The 16,118-nt window shown below is 46.6% G+C and overlaps 2 protein-coding genes across 5 annotated transcripts in view; both read left to right on the top strand.

The window, feature by feature from the left end:
- Positions 1–16,118, top strand: part of CEP250 (centrosomal protein 250) — a 297,988-nt gene that overhangs the window by 157,515 nt on the left and 124,355 nt on the right. The window lies entirely within an intron of this gene.
- Positions 1–16,118, top strand: part of ERGIC3 (ERGIC and golgi 3) — a 58,808-nt gene that overhangs the window by 720 nt on the left and 41,970 nt on the right. For 2 of the 3 annotated variants that reach the window (XM_074970440.1, XM_074970439.1), the window contains exons 2-7: positions 6,369–6,439; positions 8,093–8,180; positions 9,798–9,917; positions 11,258–11,351; positions 12,773–12,938; positions 14,191–14,248. In XM_074970440.1, the coding sequence (XP_074826541.1) occupies positions 6,369–6,439; positions 8,093–8,180; positions 9,798–9,917; positions 11,258–11,351; positions 12,773–12,938; positions 14,191–14,248 (597 nt within the window). Of the gene's footprint in view, positions 1–6,368; positions 6,440–8,092; positions 8,185–9,797; positions 9,918–11,257; positions 11,352–12,772; positions 12,939–14,190; positions 14,249–16,118 lie in introns of all 3 variants that reach the window. The other variant, XM_074970441.1, reaches the window with a different exon arrangement.

Here is a 16,118-nt window from a genome sequence, read left to right as displayed (position 1 = left end):
TCCTGTAAAAAGAAGAGAAGAGCCACCTCCCTGCCTGCATGGTGACCATCAACACCACTCCAAACAAACGGTCCGAAGGCGCTGCTCCTCCTCCGTCCTAGAGCAGGACCCAGCCCTCCACCCAGAAACACAACAGTCCCAGCCTCCCCGTCTGTCCCTGTCATCACTTACAAAGCAGAACATCCCTCCCTGACATAGGGCAGATAGTGTCTGATCATCCCAAAGCCAGACTGATGTTTCCAGCTGGAGTTTGTGGGCCAGAGGTGGTAACAAATGGGCCAGGAGTGGCATATATTCCCTCACTCTATTGTTCACACACACCTTCCTTCTGATTGTCTCCCTGCTTCCTTTTCCCATTTTCTTCTATTCCTCTTGTTCTCTCTGTTCTTTCCTCCATCCCTGCTTTGAGGAGTAACCTGACCAGTACCAGCACAGCCAGCAACAGCAGTGAGGGATGGGGTAGGGTGGAGGCTGTACAGTCTCCATTCAGGCCCCACAACCTGGCCTGGATCCTGTTTTAACTCTGAAGGTGGCCAGTGGGCATGATGTTTGGCTCCTCACCTCAGATTTAAAACTTCAAATAAAGCATTTGTCTCCCTTCTGTCTGTATCATCCTTCCAGGCAAGGCTCAGTAAGCTCTTGTTCTTTTGTTTGTTGTGTTATTTTGGGAGTTTTAGGCATAGTGAGATGCTGGGAGTCCCACAGGCCTGCTTAAACATCTTATCTATTTGAACTAAGTAAGTCATAAGAGACTACATTTTGCTGTAAGAAAGACCTGTATAGGAGAGCCAAGTATTCATATGTAAGGTTTCTGTAGTGCAGAATTTTGGAGCAAACTAGTGATCCAGCCAATCGAGTAGCCTGTTCCTACAGAGGCCGGTACAAACTAGTTCAGAGAAAAGAACAAGAAACCTCCCAATGGGCCATTATGGAATAACCGGCATATAGGGAAGCTACTGCCTACTTCTGCCAGTTGTTGGCTGGTGCGCTAAAGCAGGAGGGTTTGCTTATGCAAATATATATGTTTATATAATAGAGGTAAAACCGCCCCATTAAAAGAATATTAAAGTGGCAAAGTCAAGCCCTACAAAATTAGGAAATATCAGAATTAAGGTTACCCTGGAACCTTAATCCTCCTCCCTCTGCCAGTGGTGTGTGTCATGATACAGTCTTTAATTACATGATCCCATACTATTTTTTCCACAGGACCCTTGCCTCATTCAGGGAATAGATAGTGTCATGGAGCCACAAGATCAGTGCTACACCCCCAGGTTTGGAACAGTCTCTTGGAGGAACCCCTTTAATGTGCCAGACCCCACAGGGGTCTCACTCTTCCCTCAGGGTAGGACACCTGGCCTCACTGCCTCCTAAGATTGAACCTCTGTGAGCTCTGTTCAGCGAGTCCAACCGAGACGGACTCCTGGGAGAGACTTGTCCGCTCTGCAGGGATTAATGCGCCTCACCAAGTATTTAGAGGGACACTCAAACAGTGTTTCAAACCAGTTGGATTTATTAGTCCCCTGGCATACAGCATGGATTAGCACACAGCATTAGGTTAGCACAGAGAAGTGAAGCTTAGCACAGTCCAGTCTGCTCAGCCCAGAGCCCCAGCCATGCTGCGGTGAACCCTATTTTCAGGCTCTGTCTCTCTCTCAGTTTGACCCTCTGTGTCAGTTCCCAGGTGAGAGAACTCCCAGCTTCCTCTAGAAGCCCCACTGCGCACCTTCCCGTCCTTTGTTCTTAAGTTGGGCTCTCTGCCCGACTTCCCTGCTGAGAGCCTTACCTCCTGCTTCTCTTGCTTTCCTCAAGCAGGTCTTGTAGGAGGGTGCTCCTGACTCGCCTCTGGAACTCATCATTTTGCTCCTGCCCTGTGAACCTCCCTGGCTGCCCCTGACAAGCCACCTGAGTTGTCTGAACAACATCCAGCCAATCCACCTCTGAACTGCACCCAGGGAACATGTGAAGCACAAGCATGTACACCATCCACTTCCTTGCCCTTATGTCCCACCCTAACACTAAATGGTGGGACCTGTTGCCACCTAAGGAGGGTGGGCCAGTCTGTACTCTACTCTGCTTCCACAATCCACCAGCAATATTAGTTGGCAGCTCCTCCATGGAGCTGTGAGTATGGGCGTGTACCTGTCCATTCTGTGGTGAAAGGGAGAACCTGGTCCACATCTGTGTAGAGTGCATCAGGTTGCAGCCCCTCTTCTAGCTTCCCCCAGAAACTTATTGAGGTTCTAGGTGCACTTTTCCCCATACTTCCTAATTCTTGCACACCCCATCCATGATCCTACAAAGTTTCAGGACCTCCTTGTCAACCTCCTCCTGGCACTGCGCAACATAGCCATCCATCACTCCAGGAGGAGGAAGCTGGATGGGGGTACTCTGTGACTGTGGGGCCTATTTCTGGTCCCTTGTCTGATCATGTCTCGAGGTAGAGTTCCTACAGGCAATATCCACAGACTCTTTAGATGTCTTTGAGGAGGGTTCTCTGCTCAGTGTCCCCTTCTGGTTCCTTGATTATTAATCTTTGACCTCGCTCCCATTTTCTCCTTTGTTGTCCGCTATACTCACGGCTTGGGCGTAGCGGTTCCTCCCCCTTAGGTGAGGAGGCTGACCTTTAGTTTTGTGTGGGCCTAGATCTGCCTGTCCCGGTACCCGCAAACAGAACATGCCTTCCAGCAGGGGTCCTATAGGCAACAGCATCCTTTGCTACACAGCCCTGATTTGTCCCCAGAGCACCATCTCTCAGTTCTAGAATTAACTGCATCTCTGCCCCCTCTGTGGACTCCTCAAGGGGTACCCCTTTAGGTCTCAGGCCTCCAGTCCTCACCTTTCTCTGGGCAGGGACCTGCATCCCTGTCTCTTTAGATCAAGGATTGCAGTCCTCCTTCAATTCGCTGTGATTATCACAGCAGATCTGACCTTTGTCCAACACCCCTCTGCCAGGGACTATGCCAGAGTTGTCAGTGACCAGACAGTTTCCACAAACCACAATACACTTATTTAGGACAAAAGCATTACAGAGAAAACATAATAAAGCAATAAACAGTCTCCATTGCATGCTAGTTTACTGGGCCTTCTTCTGACACAGAGACACTGGCAGGTTCCAGTCCTTCACACCCTTCCAGCAGGGTTTTGTCCTCTTGGTTATAGTTTCATGTCAATTCTTGGATCAGAGGAACCTCAGCCAGTTCAGGCTGATCCTTCTTGCCACAAGCTCTTTCTTTGTCTCGTGGATCTCTTAAATCAGGGTTGAACCAGTCTGTGTACCTTCCAAAGGGTAGTACTTCTCTGGAGTTGTTTACCTGTCCCAGGATTTGCAGTAATTACCCTCATTGATTTAAGATGATGGGGTAAACTCAGTAACCTTCTGCCATGGGTTGGAATAATGTCTGTAGCTCACAAAGTTACGTATCACATTTGTAGATAGTTAAATCCACAGCTGACTGCAAAGAATTACAAAGGGATCTCACAAAACTGGGTGACTGGGCAACAAAATGGCAAATGAAATTCAGTGTTGATAAATGCAAAGTTATGCACATTGGAAAACATAATTCCCAACTATACATACCAAATGGTGGGATCTAAATTAGCTGTTACCACTCAAGAAAGAGATCTTGGAGTCATTGTGGATAGTTCTCTGAAAATATGTGCTCAGTGTGCACTGACAGTCAAAAAAGCTAACAATGTTAGGAACTGTTAGGAAAGGGACAGAAAATATCATAATGGCACTATATAAATCCATGGTATACCCACATCTTGAATACTGTGTGCAGTTCTGGTCACCCCATCTCAAAAAGATACATTTGAATTTTAAGAATTACAGTGAAGGGCAACAAAATGACTAGGGGTATGGAACAGCTTCCATGTGAGGAGAGATTAAAAAGACTGGGACTGCTCATGTTAGAAAAGAGACGTTTAAGGGGAATATGATAAATGTCTATAAAATCATGAATGGTGTGGAGAAAGTTAATAAGCAAATGTTATTTGCCCCCTTCACATAACACAAGAACAAGGGGTCACCCTTTGAAATTAACAGGCAGCAGGTTTAAAACAAATAAAAGGAAGTATTTCTTCACACAACACACAGTCAACCTGTGGAACTCGTTACCAGAGGATGTTGTGATGGCCAAGACTATAACAGGGTTAAAAAAAGAACTAGATAAATTCATGGAGGATAGGTCCATCAGTGACTATTAGGGGACTGATTAGGGATGTAATCCCATGCTGTGGGTATCTCTAAACCTCTGACTGCCAGAAGCTGGGACTGGATGACACTGAATAATTGTCCTGTTCTGTTCTTTCCCTCTGAAGTACCTGGCCCTGGTCACTGTTGGAAGACATGATGCTGGGCTATATGGATCATTAGTCAGATCCTGTATGGCCATTTTTATGTTAAAAGTTTGACTAATCCCATGGCATAGGATATCCATGATTCCAAAGTCTTGCATCTGTCACACCAACCATCTTGTGCAATGAATGAGGCAGGGTTTCTTTGGAAAGAATAGTATGTGATCATGTAACTAAAGACTGCATCATAATGCAGACACACTGGTGATGGGGGTGAATTAAGGTTGCTGCCCCCTTTTCGCTAGCTGGATTCGGTTCCAGGTTCTTGGACGGGAATGTGCTCTGCTGGTTATAGACTTCTCTGCCCCTGTGTGCCCAGCCTGTCCTCGTCCCCCTCTTCTTCTGACCTCCTCCCCTTTAGCACTTATCCATCCCTCCCATCTTCCTGCTCCTATCCAATCCCCTCAGAGGTTTCTGCCCCCTCCCCAGCTGCTGTCCAACCTCTCTCTACACACACGCACACGCACATCCTGCACTATATATTCTCTCATATCTCTGCCCTTCTCTCCCCTGTGCTTCTACTCTGCTCCCTATCCTTCCAGTTTCTCAATCCTCAACATCCAAGGAGGCAGCTTCCTCTTTCTTCAGGCTGACTGGGCTCCAGGTGGGAGAGCATCAATTTGAGAGCACAGAAGAGGGTCTGTACTTGCTCTCACTTCTAGTGCCCTGTGCCACCGTGACCCCTGGCAGCCAGGAGTAAAAATTGCAGGGAAATCCCACTCCACTGCTGTAGCATGGGACTGGAGCATGCTCAGTTGCTCTGTCGGAATGGCACATTGTGTGGTCAGCACATCAGAGCTGTGAGGGGATAGAGCACGCTCAGTGCAGATGGAATCTTTGGATAGTTTAGTTGTCAAACTCTAACAAGTCTCTACTGAGCATGCACAGACAGATTTTTCAGAGGCTTATAGCTTGGCCAAATTTGGCTGAATTTTCATGGGGATGTCAGAAGGCACCTCTCTGACCCAAGGGAGACCCCAAATTCCAAGTCTCTTTTCCAAAGCATAGAGACTCTACTGTGTCTCAACAAAATGGTTGTAAGATTTTTTTAGCTTGGGCGGAATAATATATTTTCCCTAATTTCATTCCAGAAAGGGCTGAACTCTTTTAGCTGAAACTTTCCAAAACAAATTCAGCCTAAGGCAGACACCAGGCATGGAAATTTTTTATCCTGAATGGTTAAAGTTATAAGCAACTGAAAACAGAGTCTTATAATGGGAAGTGTCAGTCAGCCTGAAATATAGGCAGTGCTACCAGCTCCACCTATATAATATTTATAATTTATTTTTAATATATTTTTGAAGGCCAAGACCATAACAGGGTTCAAAAAAGAACTTGATACATTCATAGAGGATATGTCCATCAATGGCTATTAGCCAGGATGGGCAGGGATCGTGTCCCGAGCCTCTGTTTGCCAGAAGTTGCTAATGGGTGACAGGAGATGGATCACTTGCTGATTACCTGTTCTGTTCATTCCCTCTGAGGCACCTGGCATTGGCCACTGTCAGAAGACAGGATACTGATGGACCTTTGGTCTGACCTAGTATGACTGTTCTTATGTTCTTTTTTAATCATAACTATGGTGACTGTGGATGCTCTCATTATCCAAATAAATGTCTAATCGTGGTCTGGCTGGGGCTGCGGTCACACTAGAAAGCATCTCTTTTATATGAAATGTTTCCTTTGGTGGCTGGGAGAGGAGGACTGTGCCCAAATGGATGAAAACAGCTCCTATCTTGGTACTCAGTACTGGTTCACTCTCCTCTTTAATAACTTTGAAATGCGGGGATTTGCTTTGTGGCCTAGCCTTCATGGTCTACTGTCTAACTGGCATTTGTGTTGGGGTATTAGCATGTGTTTTTTACAGAGCACATGGGGGGAGGATAGCGATTTTCGTGAGGAGCCTGGTTTCTTCTCACCTACTGTAATGCCAGCTGCTTTCTTCACTGGAGTCGGGCAGCGAATTAGTGAGTCCACAGCCCATGGTAATGCTTGTCATTCTTCATTTGCAGTGACAGTAATCAGTGGACTTATCATGCTCCTGCTTTTCTTCTCGGAGCTGCAGTACTACCTCACAAAGGAAGTAAGTAGAGCTTTGTATTGCTGTCTTTTTTGGGTTTATGTTTTCCCTGTGCTGTCCTACTGGAGCCCTGGGAAGCAGATAGGGCCACATATTCAACCAAGGTCCACCGTTTGTCAATAGCTGAGCCAGGCTCCCGAGTTTTGCAAGGCACAGGACCATTCTGTAGCTACACATTATCTCTCCTTTTCCATGGTGTGACGGGGTGTTCATACTCAGCAGTAGGCAGGAAGGGGTTAATCCCACACACTGAGCAGAGGAAGTCCTGCCCCTCAGACCATGCTCATCATGCTCCAACTGCTGTGCTAGTACAAAGGAGAGCAGCCCAGCTCAGTAAGGAGGAAGGACACTTGGTGGAGGCTCCAGCCCAGGAGCTGTTACAGCCCTTGTCTGTGGGAGCAGAGATCCTGCGGCCCAGACTGGAGGCTTGTGGCCTACAGCTGACTGGCTGGAGTTGAAATCCAAGGGAGTTACCTGTGACGAGGAGCCCAGAGACCCTGATGTCATATAGACCTCAGCTTCAGGAAGCCCAGTAGGAAGTGACCCAGGGAGGTGGGGTAAGTGGTATCTTCCACCCATGGAAAGTCAGCATGTTGCAGCTGGATTTCCCCGCTGACCCAGTGATGGACCACTCTGCCTGTTAGGGCTCTGAGTCAGGACCCAGTGGAGTCGGGTGGGCCTGGGTCTCCCCACCCTGGCTGCCCCTCCTTTGGTGATGGCCCCTGGATTTGGCCACTAGGCCACACTGCCCTGCACTCAAGGGCCGCTGTACTGACTCTGGCCACTAGGCCACGCCGCCCTGTGTTTGTGGGTGGCCTTATTGTCTCAGGTCATTAGGCTGCGCAGCCCAGGTGGCTCAGAGGACCTGCCTTGTTACTATGATGGTGGCTAGAATTTAATATTCATTCCTGCCCCATAGAGGCAGCGGTTTGCAGTGCTTGGTCTAGTTCTGTTGTGAAACAGGGAAGGAAGTAGGATCAGTGACTTGCACTAAGACTTTGCTTTCCTGAGTTTTGAGCTGGCACTGGCCCTGCTGGCAGCCCGTCTGGTGAGATGAGAGTGAATTGCTGTTCCTGCTCTCTTCCTCTTTCCTCCTGCGTATCTCAAAGAAGATGGGCACTGGCCCTGCAGGGAGCCTCTTTTCCCTCCTGGTCACCCTAGCATTGGCTTCCTGTGCCTCCGATTGGGCTTTCTGTACCTGTCAACTCCACTAAGGCCTGGATCCCCTTTCTGGAGAAGGCATCAGAAGTCATACTGGGCTGCTGGTTCCTCCAGCATCTGCAGTGAACAGACCACTCTCCTGTGTCACCAGTAGGAGATAGCCACCAGTTTCCCGCTTGCAGACTCAATAGTGGGGAAGAAATTGCAAAAATAAAATATTTTAAATTGTTTTTATTTAATTTAAATCCCCAGATTATCACTTTGCTGGCTAGGAGCATCACACATCGTAAAAGCACAGCCAGGTTTGGAAGCCGCTTCAACTGCTCTGTCACAGCATTCTGGAAGGTGCCAGCTTGTGCACCCCATGTGGAGGAGGCCTTTGGAAGCATGGTGGCATAGCACCTGTGGAGAGGCTACTGTGCTGGGGAGAAGGCAAGGGAAAAGGCCTTGCGATGTGCTTCCAGGTGGAATGAGACTTTTGTTTTTTGTTCCTAGGTTCATCCTGAACTGTACGTTGACAAATCGAGAGGAGACAAATTGAAGATTAATATAGATGTTGTCTTTCCGCATATGCCTTGTGCTTGTAAGTAAGTCTTCTAAAGAGTTGGGAAGAAGGCAGCTTTCACGCTCCGCTGGAAGTTGGGCACACTGACCAGTCAGTGCACGCATTATTTCGATTTGCTATCAGCTGGTTGTCTTGTCAGCAGTAAGGAATTACATTCCCCTGTAGTTAGAACAGGGAATTCGCTCAGGACTCCTGGGTTCTGTTCCCAGCATTGTCATTTGACACAGTAGGACTCTGGTCCAGTTGCTTCATTTCTCTGAGTGTGTTTCCTAATTTGTGCAATGAGGATAAAGCTCTTTATCCACTTCTGTAAAGTACTTTGAGACCTGCGTGTGAAGAAGAAGAGCCTGTATTGAAAGGAGTATAATACCGACCTGCTCCCATGGGCTTGTCCCAATTGCCGTTCATTTTTGTAATGTGCAGAGCCTATTATGGAAGACACTGTAGAGTAGCTCTTGGGACCAGCTACTGTTTTTTGACTCTTATGTTTAAATTCTGAACATGTACATTAATGTCATGTGGAACTAAATCAGTTATGTTACTGATGTCATGTGACACATTTTTCACTCTGTAATAACTTCTTCCAAAATATTTCTATTGATCTGAATACTTCTTAGCTGAATTGTGAGGTTTGTTGCAACTAAATCCATTCAGCTATTTGTGCTGTTTTTGAGGGGAGAATATTTTTATATTCAAAATTTTTCAGACTTTTGGTCACAGGTAGCTAAGGTATGAACACTGGAGCTTCACATTTCCTCTGAGGAATAGGGATTTGGTAATTTAATTGCAAAGTGAAAGTGATTAAAAATCCCATTACCCAAGTGTACACTGCAATTTCTATTTTGTTTTTAGTAAGATGGGCAGTTCTGTGTGCTCTGTCTCAGATCACCCCATTGAAATGTAGTTGCAGAAGATACCATCACCCTAGGGAGGATTCTTCCCCTACTCCAATCTCAGACTCCTCCTCCCCATTTCCCCCCCCGACCCCCCCCCCCCCCCCCACACACACACTATGTTTAAGATGGAGTGGAGAGTCCAGCAGGTCTGGCAGCTTCTTTCCCCTTTTCCTGGGAAGACATTGACATTGTGTCCCCAAGTAACAGGCAAGCCCCCCAAGTGACACACTAGGGCCCAGCAAAGACTATCTGAAACCCTTTGGTGAAAGGTAATGGGAAAGGGGCCACAGGAGAGAGTGGCTGGGATTGGAGTGGTGGGGGAGTTCTCCAAATGGATTCAAGCTTGACCAGCAGGTTGAGGTATCTGCAAAGGGTTGGGCAGGTTATTTAGCCTGAGTTTATCTGCCCAGATGAAAATATGATTTATATTAGAGCTAGCTGAAGAGGATCCCTCTTGAACAGCAGCCCAAGAGCCTTGTTTGCAGGAGAGATTGAAATGCAGGGGTGCAGTTTTGAGTCAACTTGAGGTTCTCAGCCACCACAATGCAGCCTCTTATGCCAGTCCCCTTCCACTTCTTGATTTTTTCCTAATCTGCAGATGAACTCTTCCTCCTAGATTCCTGCCTTGGTGATCTCCCCCTTGTTAATAGGCTCATGGTTTCTCACTGGCTTGCTGCTTCCATAAGCCATCTCAGACCACAAAGAACCTTCCTTAATTCACCTTGTTTCCTGGTCTTAGATTTGAGCATTGATGCCATGGATGTGGCAGGAGAGCAGCAGCTAGATGTGGAGCACAATCTCTTTAAACAACGTTTGGATAAAGATGGCAATCCTGTGACCCCCGAGGCCGAGAGACACGGTAGTACAATGTCCTGCTGCCTTCCTCTGTTGGATGCTCCAATGGATGCCAATCGTCTTCCTCTGTTGCCTTTCATAGGGAATCCCTGGGACTGAAGTGGCAGCCGAAGGGTATTTGAATTCTGAGCAGAGAGTTCACAGCAGTGTAATGCTGCTGTCTCAAGCGCAGTGGTGTGGGATGTGCATGAGGGTTTGCAGAGATGGGTGCTCTTCAAGGGTCTGCCTTGCCCTGAGGCTATGACTGAGCCTGGTTTAAGGGTGTCTGTCACCCTATGCCATTTATTTTCTCCTTTTTTTGGTCTTTGGGATTTCATGGGGCCTGGTCCTTGCATTGCTGGAATACATTAGAGGCTGCCCTCAGCTCTGGAGCTGACACATCTGCACAGAAGCTGTGAGCTACTTAGACTGCCTACACTAGTCTCTTTCCTCAAAAGTGTATTCCCTTTGCTAACATTAGTACAGGGAGCACTAGTGTGGACAAGATGCTGGTGGGCTTCGACCATCATGCCCCTACTCTGCTCAGAGCAAATCTAGATGACATGGTGGCGTTCTGTCTGTACGGGAATTCACACTTTTGATACTGTCAGTGGAGCTGCACTGAAGTTAGCAGTGGTGGGGAATCTTAGGGATGAAAAGGCTAAAGTGGGTGTGGGCCCAGTGCTTTAAGGTAAATGCAGCGGGGAGGAGTGGTGTCTGCATCTCTTGACCAGCACTAGAAGGGCACAGAGCTCATCCATGTTCATGATCCACACTGACTGTCACACTCCTGAGGGTTGGTATAACTTGTTACAACCTACTGGATGGTCACCAGTCTGCTGCATTGGATCCAACTTCTGGATCCCACATGCTTCCAAGACAGCTTGATCTGAGCAGTGTCCACATCATGTTTCTAGTTCTGGTCTCCTGGGGACTCCCACAGTACAGACTTCCTGTCTGGTGCCCCTGTTTGGCATGACGGGACTCTGCAGTCCAACTGCCTTTGGCCCCGAGAGCTGTGCCAAACCTCACTCCCCAGCAGCTTGTGTATACCAGAACTCCAACTCACTGTGGACCTCTCTAGTTTATTGTTTAACTCTTCAGGGGCACATAGCAATTAAACTAAGGGATGTGCAGGAACTTCTTATCCACCTCCAGAGTTTACTGTTACAAAGCATAAGAGAGTCAGATTAAAATGTCTGGAGGGCCGGATGCAGCCCCCAGGCCGTAGTTTGCCCACCCCTGTTCTAATCCACAATGCAGAGTGTGATCATGAGTGATACAAACCACAGTTAAATTCATAAAATGACACACAGACATATTCATAAAACTGTCACACTATTTGGAAATCTTATTTTGTTTCAGAGCTGGGCAAAGAGGAGGAGAAAGTGTTTGATCCAGATTCCTTAGATGCTGATCGCTGTGAGAGCTGTTATGGAGCAGAGTCGGAGGACATCCGGTAAATCAAGGCTTCCCTGATCTCCTTACTTAGGGAGGGGGCTGTATGCTAATCCTGATCTGACGGGAATGGGGTGTGTGCACATTCATAATCTCCAAAATTGGAGGAGAGGGGTAGAATGATACATCTGTGGTGTTCTGATCTGGGTGGGGAAGTGGGGTGCGAGTGTGTGTTTCCCTAATACCCTGAGAGGTCGGGTGGGTGAGCCCACACTTCCGTAACCTCCTGGTTTGTGACAGACCCCACATACTTCTCTATTCTCCTGATGGGAGGGTGGGGAAAAGAGTGTGTGTGTGTGTCTGTGTATGCGAGTGCACGATTCTCTGGTCTCCTGATCTCAGAGAGTGAAGTGGGGGACCTGTTCCATAACTTCTCAGCAGCATTTGCCCCAGATGTTGAATGAATCCATATTGTGTGTGAGTTTTCCTTCAAGAATTCCCATATGGATCTACAGTTTTGGGCTAAGCACTTCTGGGCATGTGAGCTTGGAGCATACTGGAAAGAAGTGTCCCTTGGGGCCTCTCCCCTTGGGTGGGGCTCTCAGGGTATAAAAGGAAGAGGGTCCCCCACTAGCTGTGAGCACACTCAGGGCTAGTTCATCATGTTTGCCTGCAGCTCTGTGTATGGGGCAAACTGGTGCTACATTTCTCTCCCCATCTCCTTGCATGCTCCTGCAAGAACAGATCAGAATCTGGCCCACAGGGTCTTGGATTCTTTCTTTCTCCTCCCCTGCTTTTTCTTTTCTGGGTTTAGAATTATCCATCTGGTTGCAGCCCCTGCCTGGAGATGCTCTCTCCTGGGGGATGGGGAATTCAGCCCTCCAGACTCCCCTTCTCAGCTAACAAAAATGTCAAAAGAATAAAGAAACCACAGTCCTCTGTCCAGGGTCCACTCTGGTCTCCCCCCTTGATGTAGAGGAGTGAAGGGGGTTTCCTCCCCCCACCTTTGGAAGCCTTGGCCTGAGACCTGTGGACTAGTGTGGGTGCAGCTCAGGAGTGAATTGTTTCTTCATTCAGGGGAGACTCCAAGCCAGTAAGGTGAGAGGTGCATTAACAGACCTGTTTATGGGACTTCTCTGGCTGGTTAAAAAGTGATATAACCATGTTCTAAAGGGAGTCTGGTCCATTGGGAAGATCCTCAGAGATCTATTGTGAATGCAGAGGTCCTCTGATGTCTGTCAGCTTCAGGAAGGTAGCGACTCAAAGCTGCACAGCTAGGTGGATAGACAGCTTCAGTTCTGGGAATTTAGTCTTTCCTTGACCCAGAGACCATCCGCTGAGCAAGGCTAGTAGCCCCAGTATGAAGGAGAATTTGCTTCTGTGTCCTCTGCAGAGAGATTGGCCCACATTTTGTGGTCTCTGTTCTTGATTTATGTTTGTCCTCCATTCGGGGTGAGTGAGATGGTGCCTGTGCTTTTGCAGGTGCTGTAATTCCTGTGATGATGTGAGAGAAGCATACAGGCGGCGTGGCTGGGCCTTCAAGAACCCTGACACTATAGAACAATGCAAGAGAGAAGGGTTCAGCCAGAAAATGCAGGAGCAGAAGAATGAGGGCTGCCAAGTGTATGGATTCTTAGAGGTCAACAAGGTGAGAGAGAACGTCCCTTGAACTCTAAGCTGTGCCAGGCACCTGAAATCCCACCACTGTCAGTGACCAGGAAAGGGCAGAGGATAGGAATTCCCATCCTTCCCCAACTTTGCACGATGTCTCCACAGTTCTATGGTACTGGGACTTAGGCTCTTTGTGCATTGTTAGGTGCTCAGTGCTGAGTGCAGCATAAGAGCCTAAATAATACAGCAGTTAGTTTTGCAAATCGGAGAAAGACATGCAATAAAAAGGAATGGCCTAGTGTGTTTTGTTGGCTGGACCTTTCAGAAAGTCTGGGGACAGAGAGGTGGATTTTTAACCCATGGCGACTAGCTCTATATGTTGTCTAAGCAATCACGGAAAGGCCCGGTACAGAACACACATGTCAGGGACTGGATGACTCTCCTTTTAGCTAGCCTTTGTCTACAAAGGAAGGTTAGGATGTTCAAAGGGCCCCAAGGGAATTAGGTGTCCAATTGCTATAGAAAGTGTGTGGAACTGGTGCCTAACCCCCTGAAGCCCCTTTTTAACATGCCAGGCTGAACTTTTAGTTATCTTTATTGTTTGTTCAGTATTCCCAGAACATCACTCTGGGAATATATGTTTCCCTTTAGGACCAACAGTGTTACTCCACTTTATTTTCCTTCCTCATCTTCCTTTTCTGTTTTTCTTCCCCCTTCCTAGGGGTCTCCTCTCATCTTCCCTGCAGCAACTTTCAGTTCTACTCCTGTGGACTTCACTCTTACGCCCTCCCCATTACTGTAAATGATCAGCAATGAAATAGTTAATGTTGACATTAACATATGGTCTTTCCTGATTGCACCCCAGTGAGATTAAGGTGGATGGTGAAATTCACATCTCTGAGACATTGTTTCAGGCTGGCTACATGTGCATTGGTTATATTTTGTTCCCATTTAAAAGATTATCTTCACAAGCAGGAAAAGTCGAAATATATATATTTTAAATGAGAACTTAGATTCTGCACAATCTGTGTAGGCCCCACACACACATCAGATCTGGTCTGTGAGCCAGGTGTCTGACATCTCTGCTCTACAAATTCCTGAAGAGTACTGATTGTTTTATTTGGAAAAAGGAGGTTCTTTGGGGAGTAGCTGGTTCACTTGTGACTGTGTCAGCAGGTAAGTAACATAGGAGGGGAAAATCCACCTTTGAAAAGGGGGCAGCTAGTGTTAATGCTTCACTTTGTTATGTAGAATGGAGCCTTTTAATGAAAGATGACTGTTTCCTACAGGTAGCTGGAAACTTTCACTTTGCACCTGGAAAAAGCTTTCAGCAGTCTCATGTTCATGGTAAAGTATTTTGTTTTTTTTTTTCCTGTGGCCTTCTGACTTCCTGGCATGTCTGTGCTTTTCTCTTTGAACATTTCCCTCTGATTTCCATGTCATGAACCATGATGGATAAAGTTGTCTGAAGTAGCACTGCCAGAGTGGGGAGGAATTGGCAGAAGTGCCATGGTAGGAGAAGAGAACTATCAGGAGCAAGTGGAGAAATGTTGGGTTGAGGAAGAACTGGGAAGAAGTGGGGCCAAGGAGGAGCCATGATTATATATACAACCAGCCTGTCCCATCTCATTAAGCAACCCTGTTCTGCTATAAACAGCTCTCAGTCGACGTGTTGAGTCCAAAAATGTTACATGGAGAATTTTAAAGCAATTCAAGTGATTTTTATACAGAAGTGAGGCAAGTTAGTATTTCTGGGGTAACAGAATGTTTTAATTTATGCCTTAATATATATTCTCAAGAACCTTTTAAAATAGATTTAAGATTGGAAGTATTTATGTAACTTAATAGTATGTTGCAGTTCCAGAAACACAAATGTTTGAAACTGGGGGTATTCAGAGTTAAGTTTTGACCATTATTTCTAACTCTACCATTATAATCCGCTGCACCATGCAACAACCCATCACGTAACATATACAGACCCGTATTTACAGCTTTACAATAGTTATATTATTGAGAAGTTCCTTAAATGCCTATTTCAACTCCTCTGTGCACTAGGTATATGAATGTAGACTAGCTACCCCACTTTCAAGAGTGAGGTACTCCTCCGGTCTGCGGCTCTGAACAATGGATGAGTTCAGCATAGCTGTCTGATTGTATGTGATTGGTGAGGTCTTGGACCTACATCAGGAGCATGAATATGATAAAAGTGGCCTAGTCTGTATAGAGAGGGTGGAAGGGATAGAACGGTCTTGTAGAAAGGTGGATAGGGCTGTGTAGTTACTATAGACTGTATGCAGAGGGTAAGTTTTATGAAAATATGCTTTTGACTGTAATAGGAAGGTCAGGGAGGAGTTATGCTATTCAGTTCCACATGATGCTGCATGCATGCACACACATACCTTTCACTTTTGAGGAATTCCTTCGAATGAAAAATTGTTGAAGCAGAAGGGATTTGGTTGCAATAGAATAGAAAGACTTTCAACCTAAAGAATTAAAGAGGATTCTTCTTTTTTCTTGGTCCAAAAAAAGAAAGGGGAGCCTATTTGAAATCTGAAAAGACACGACTAGCCTATCAGAGCTCAAATTCCACATGGTGACTGCATACAAGAATCCTTTTCCTGAAGTCTCAGGATTGGTTCAAACACTTGGCTTTTGAGATAAGTACTTCCATACCTCAATAATGCAGCTGCACTAGAGATACCTCAGGTTCAGACTGAGGGACAATCTTCAAAACAAGGTGCTAGCTGCAGCCCCCAGAGTTTTCACCAGATTTCTGGCATTGGTGGCTGTATTCACGACAATGTGCTTTTCAGCCTACCTGAGTTTTGACTGTCATAGGAGCAATGCTAGATATAAGTGCTGCTTCAGTTTTCCTCCCTCCACTCCACTTCATAGAGCTTCCTGGAGCTGATGGTCGTGTGTAGATATTCATTGACAATTGCATGACTTCAAATGAGACTGGTCCAGACATGGTTAAACAGCCATTACTTGCCTGATCTTAATGTGGTGGTCAGGCTTCGTCAGCCAGTTCAGGAGGCATTAGGTGGTGGTCAGTTTCACAAAATGTCCTGCAGAATGTTACATGCTCTGCTTTCTCAGTTTTAGGGAGAGGTGCTTTTGTTTCAGGATAGGGAGCTGCCATAGGTCATCTCACTACTTAAACCCTATGAAAGCCAAAAGAAGCCAGGTCGGTGTACTGGCACTTGGAGCAATTCAT

This window comes from Natator depressus, chromosome 13 (assembly GCF_965152275.1).
Source record: "Natator depressus isolate rNatDep1 chromosome 13, rNatDep2.hap1, whole genome shotgun sequence".
NCBI classification, from domain to species: domain Eukaryota; kingdom Metazoa; phylum Chordata; order Testudines; family Cheloniidae; genus Natator; species Natator depressus.
The sequence above is the reverse complement of the archived record's forward strand: the minus strand, read 5'-3'. Positions and strand labels throughout refer to the sequence as shown.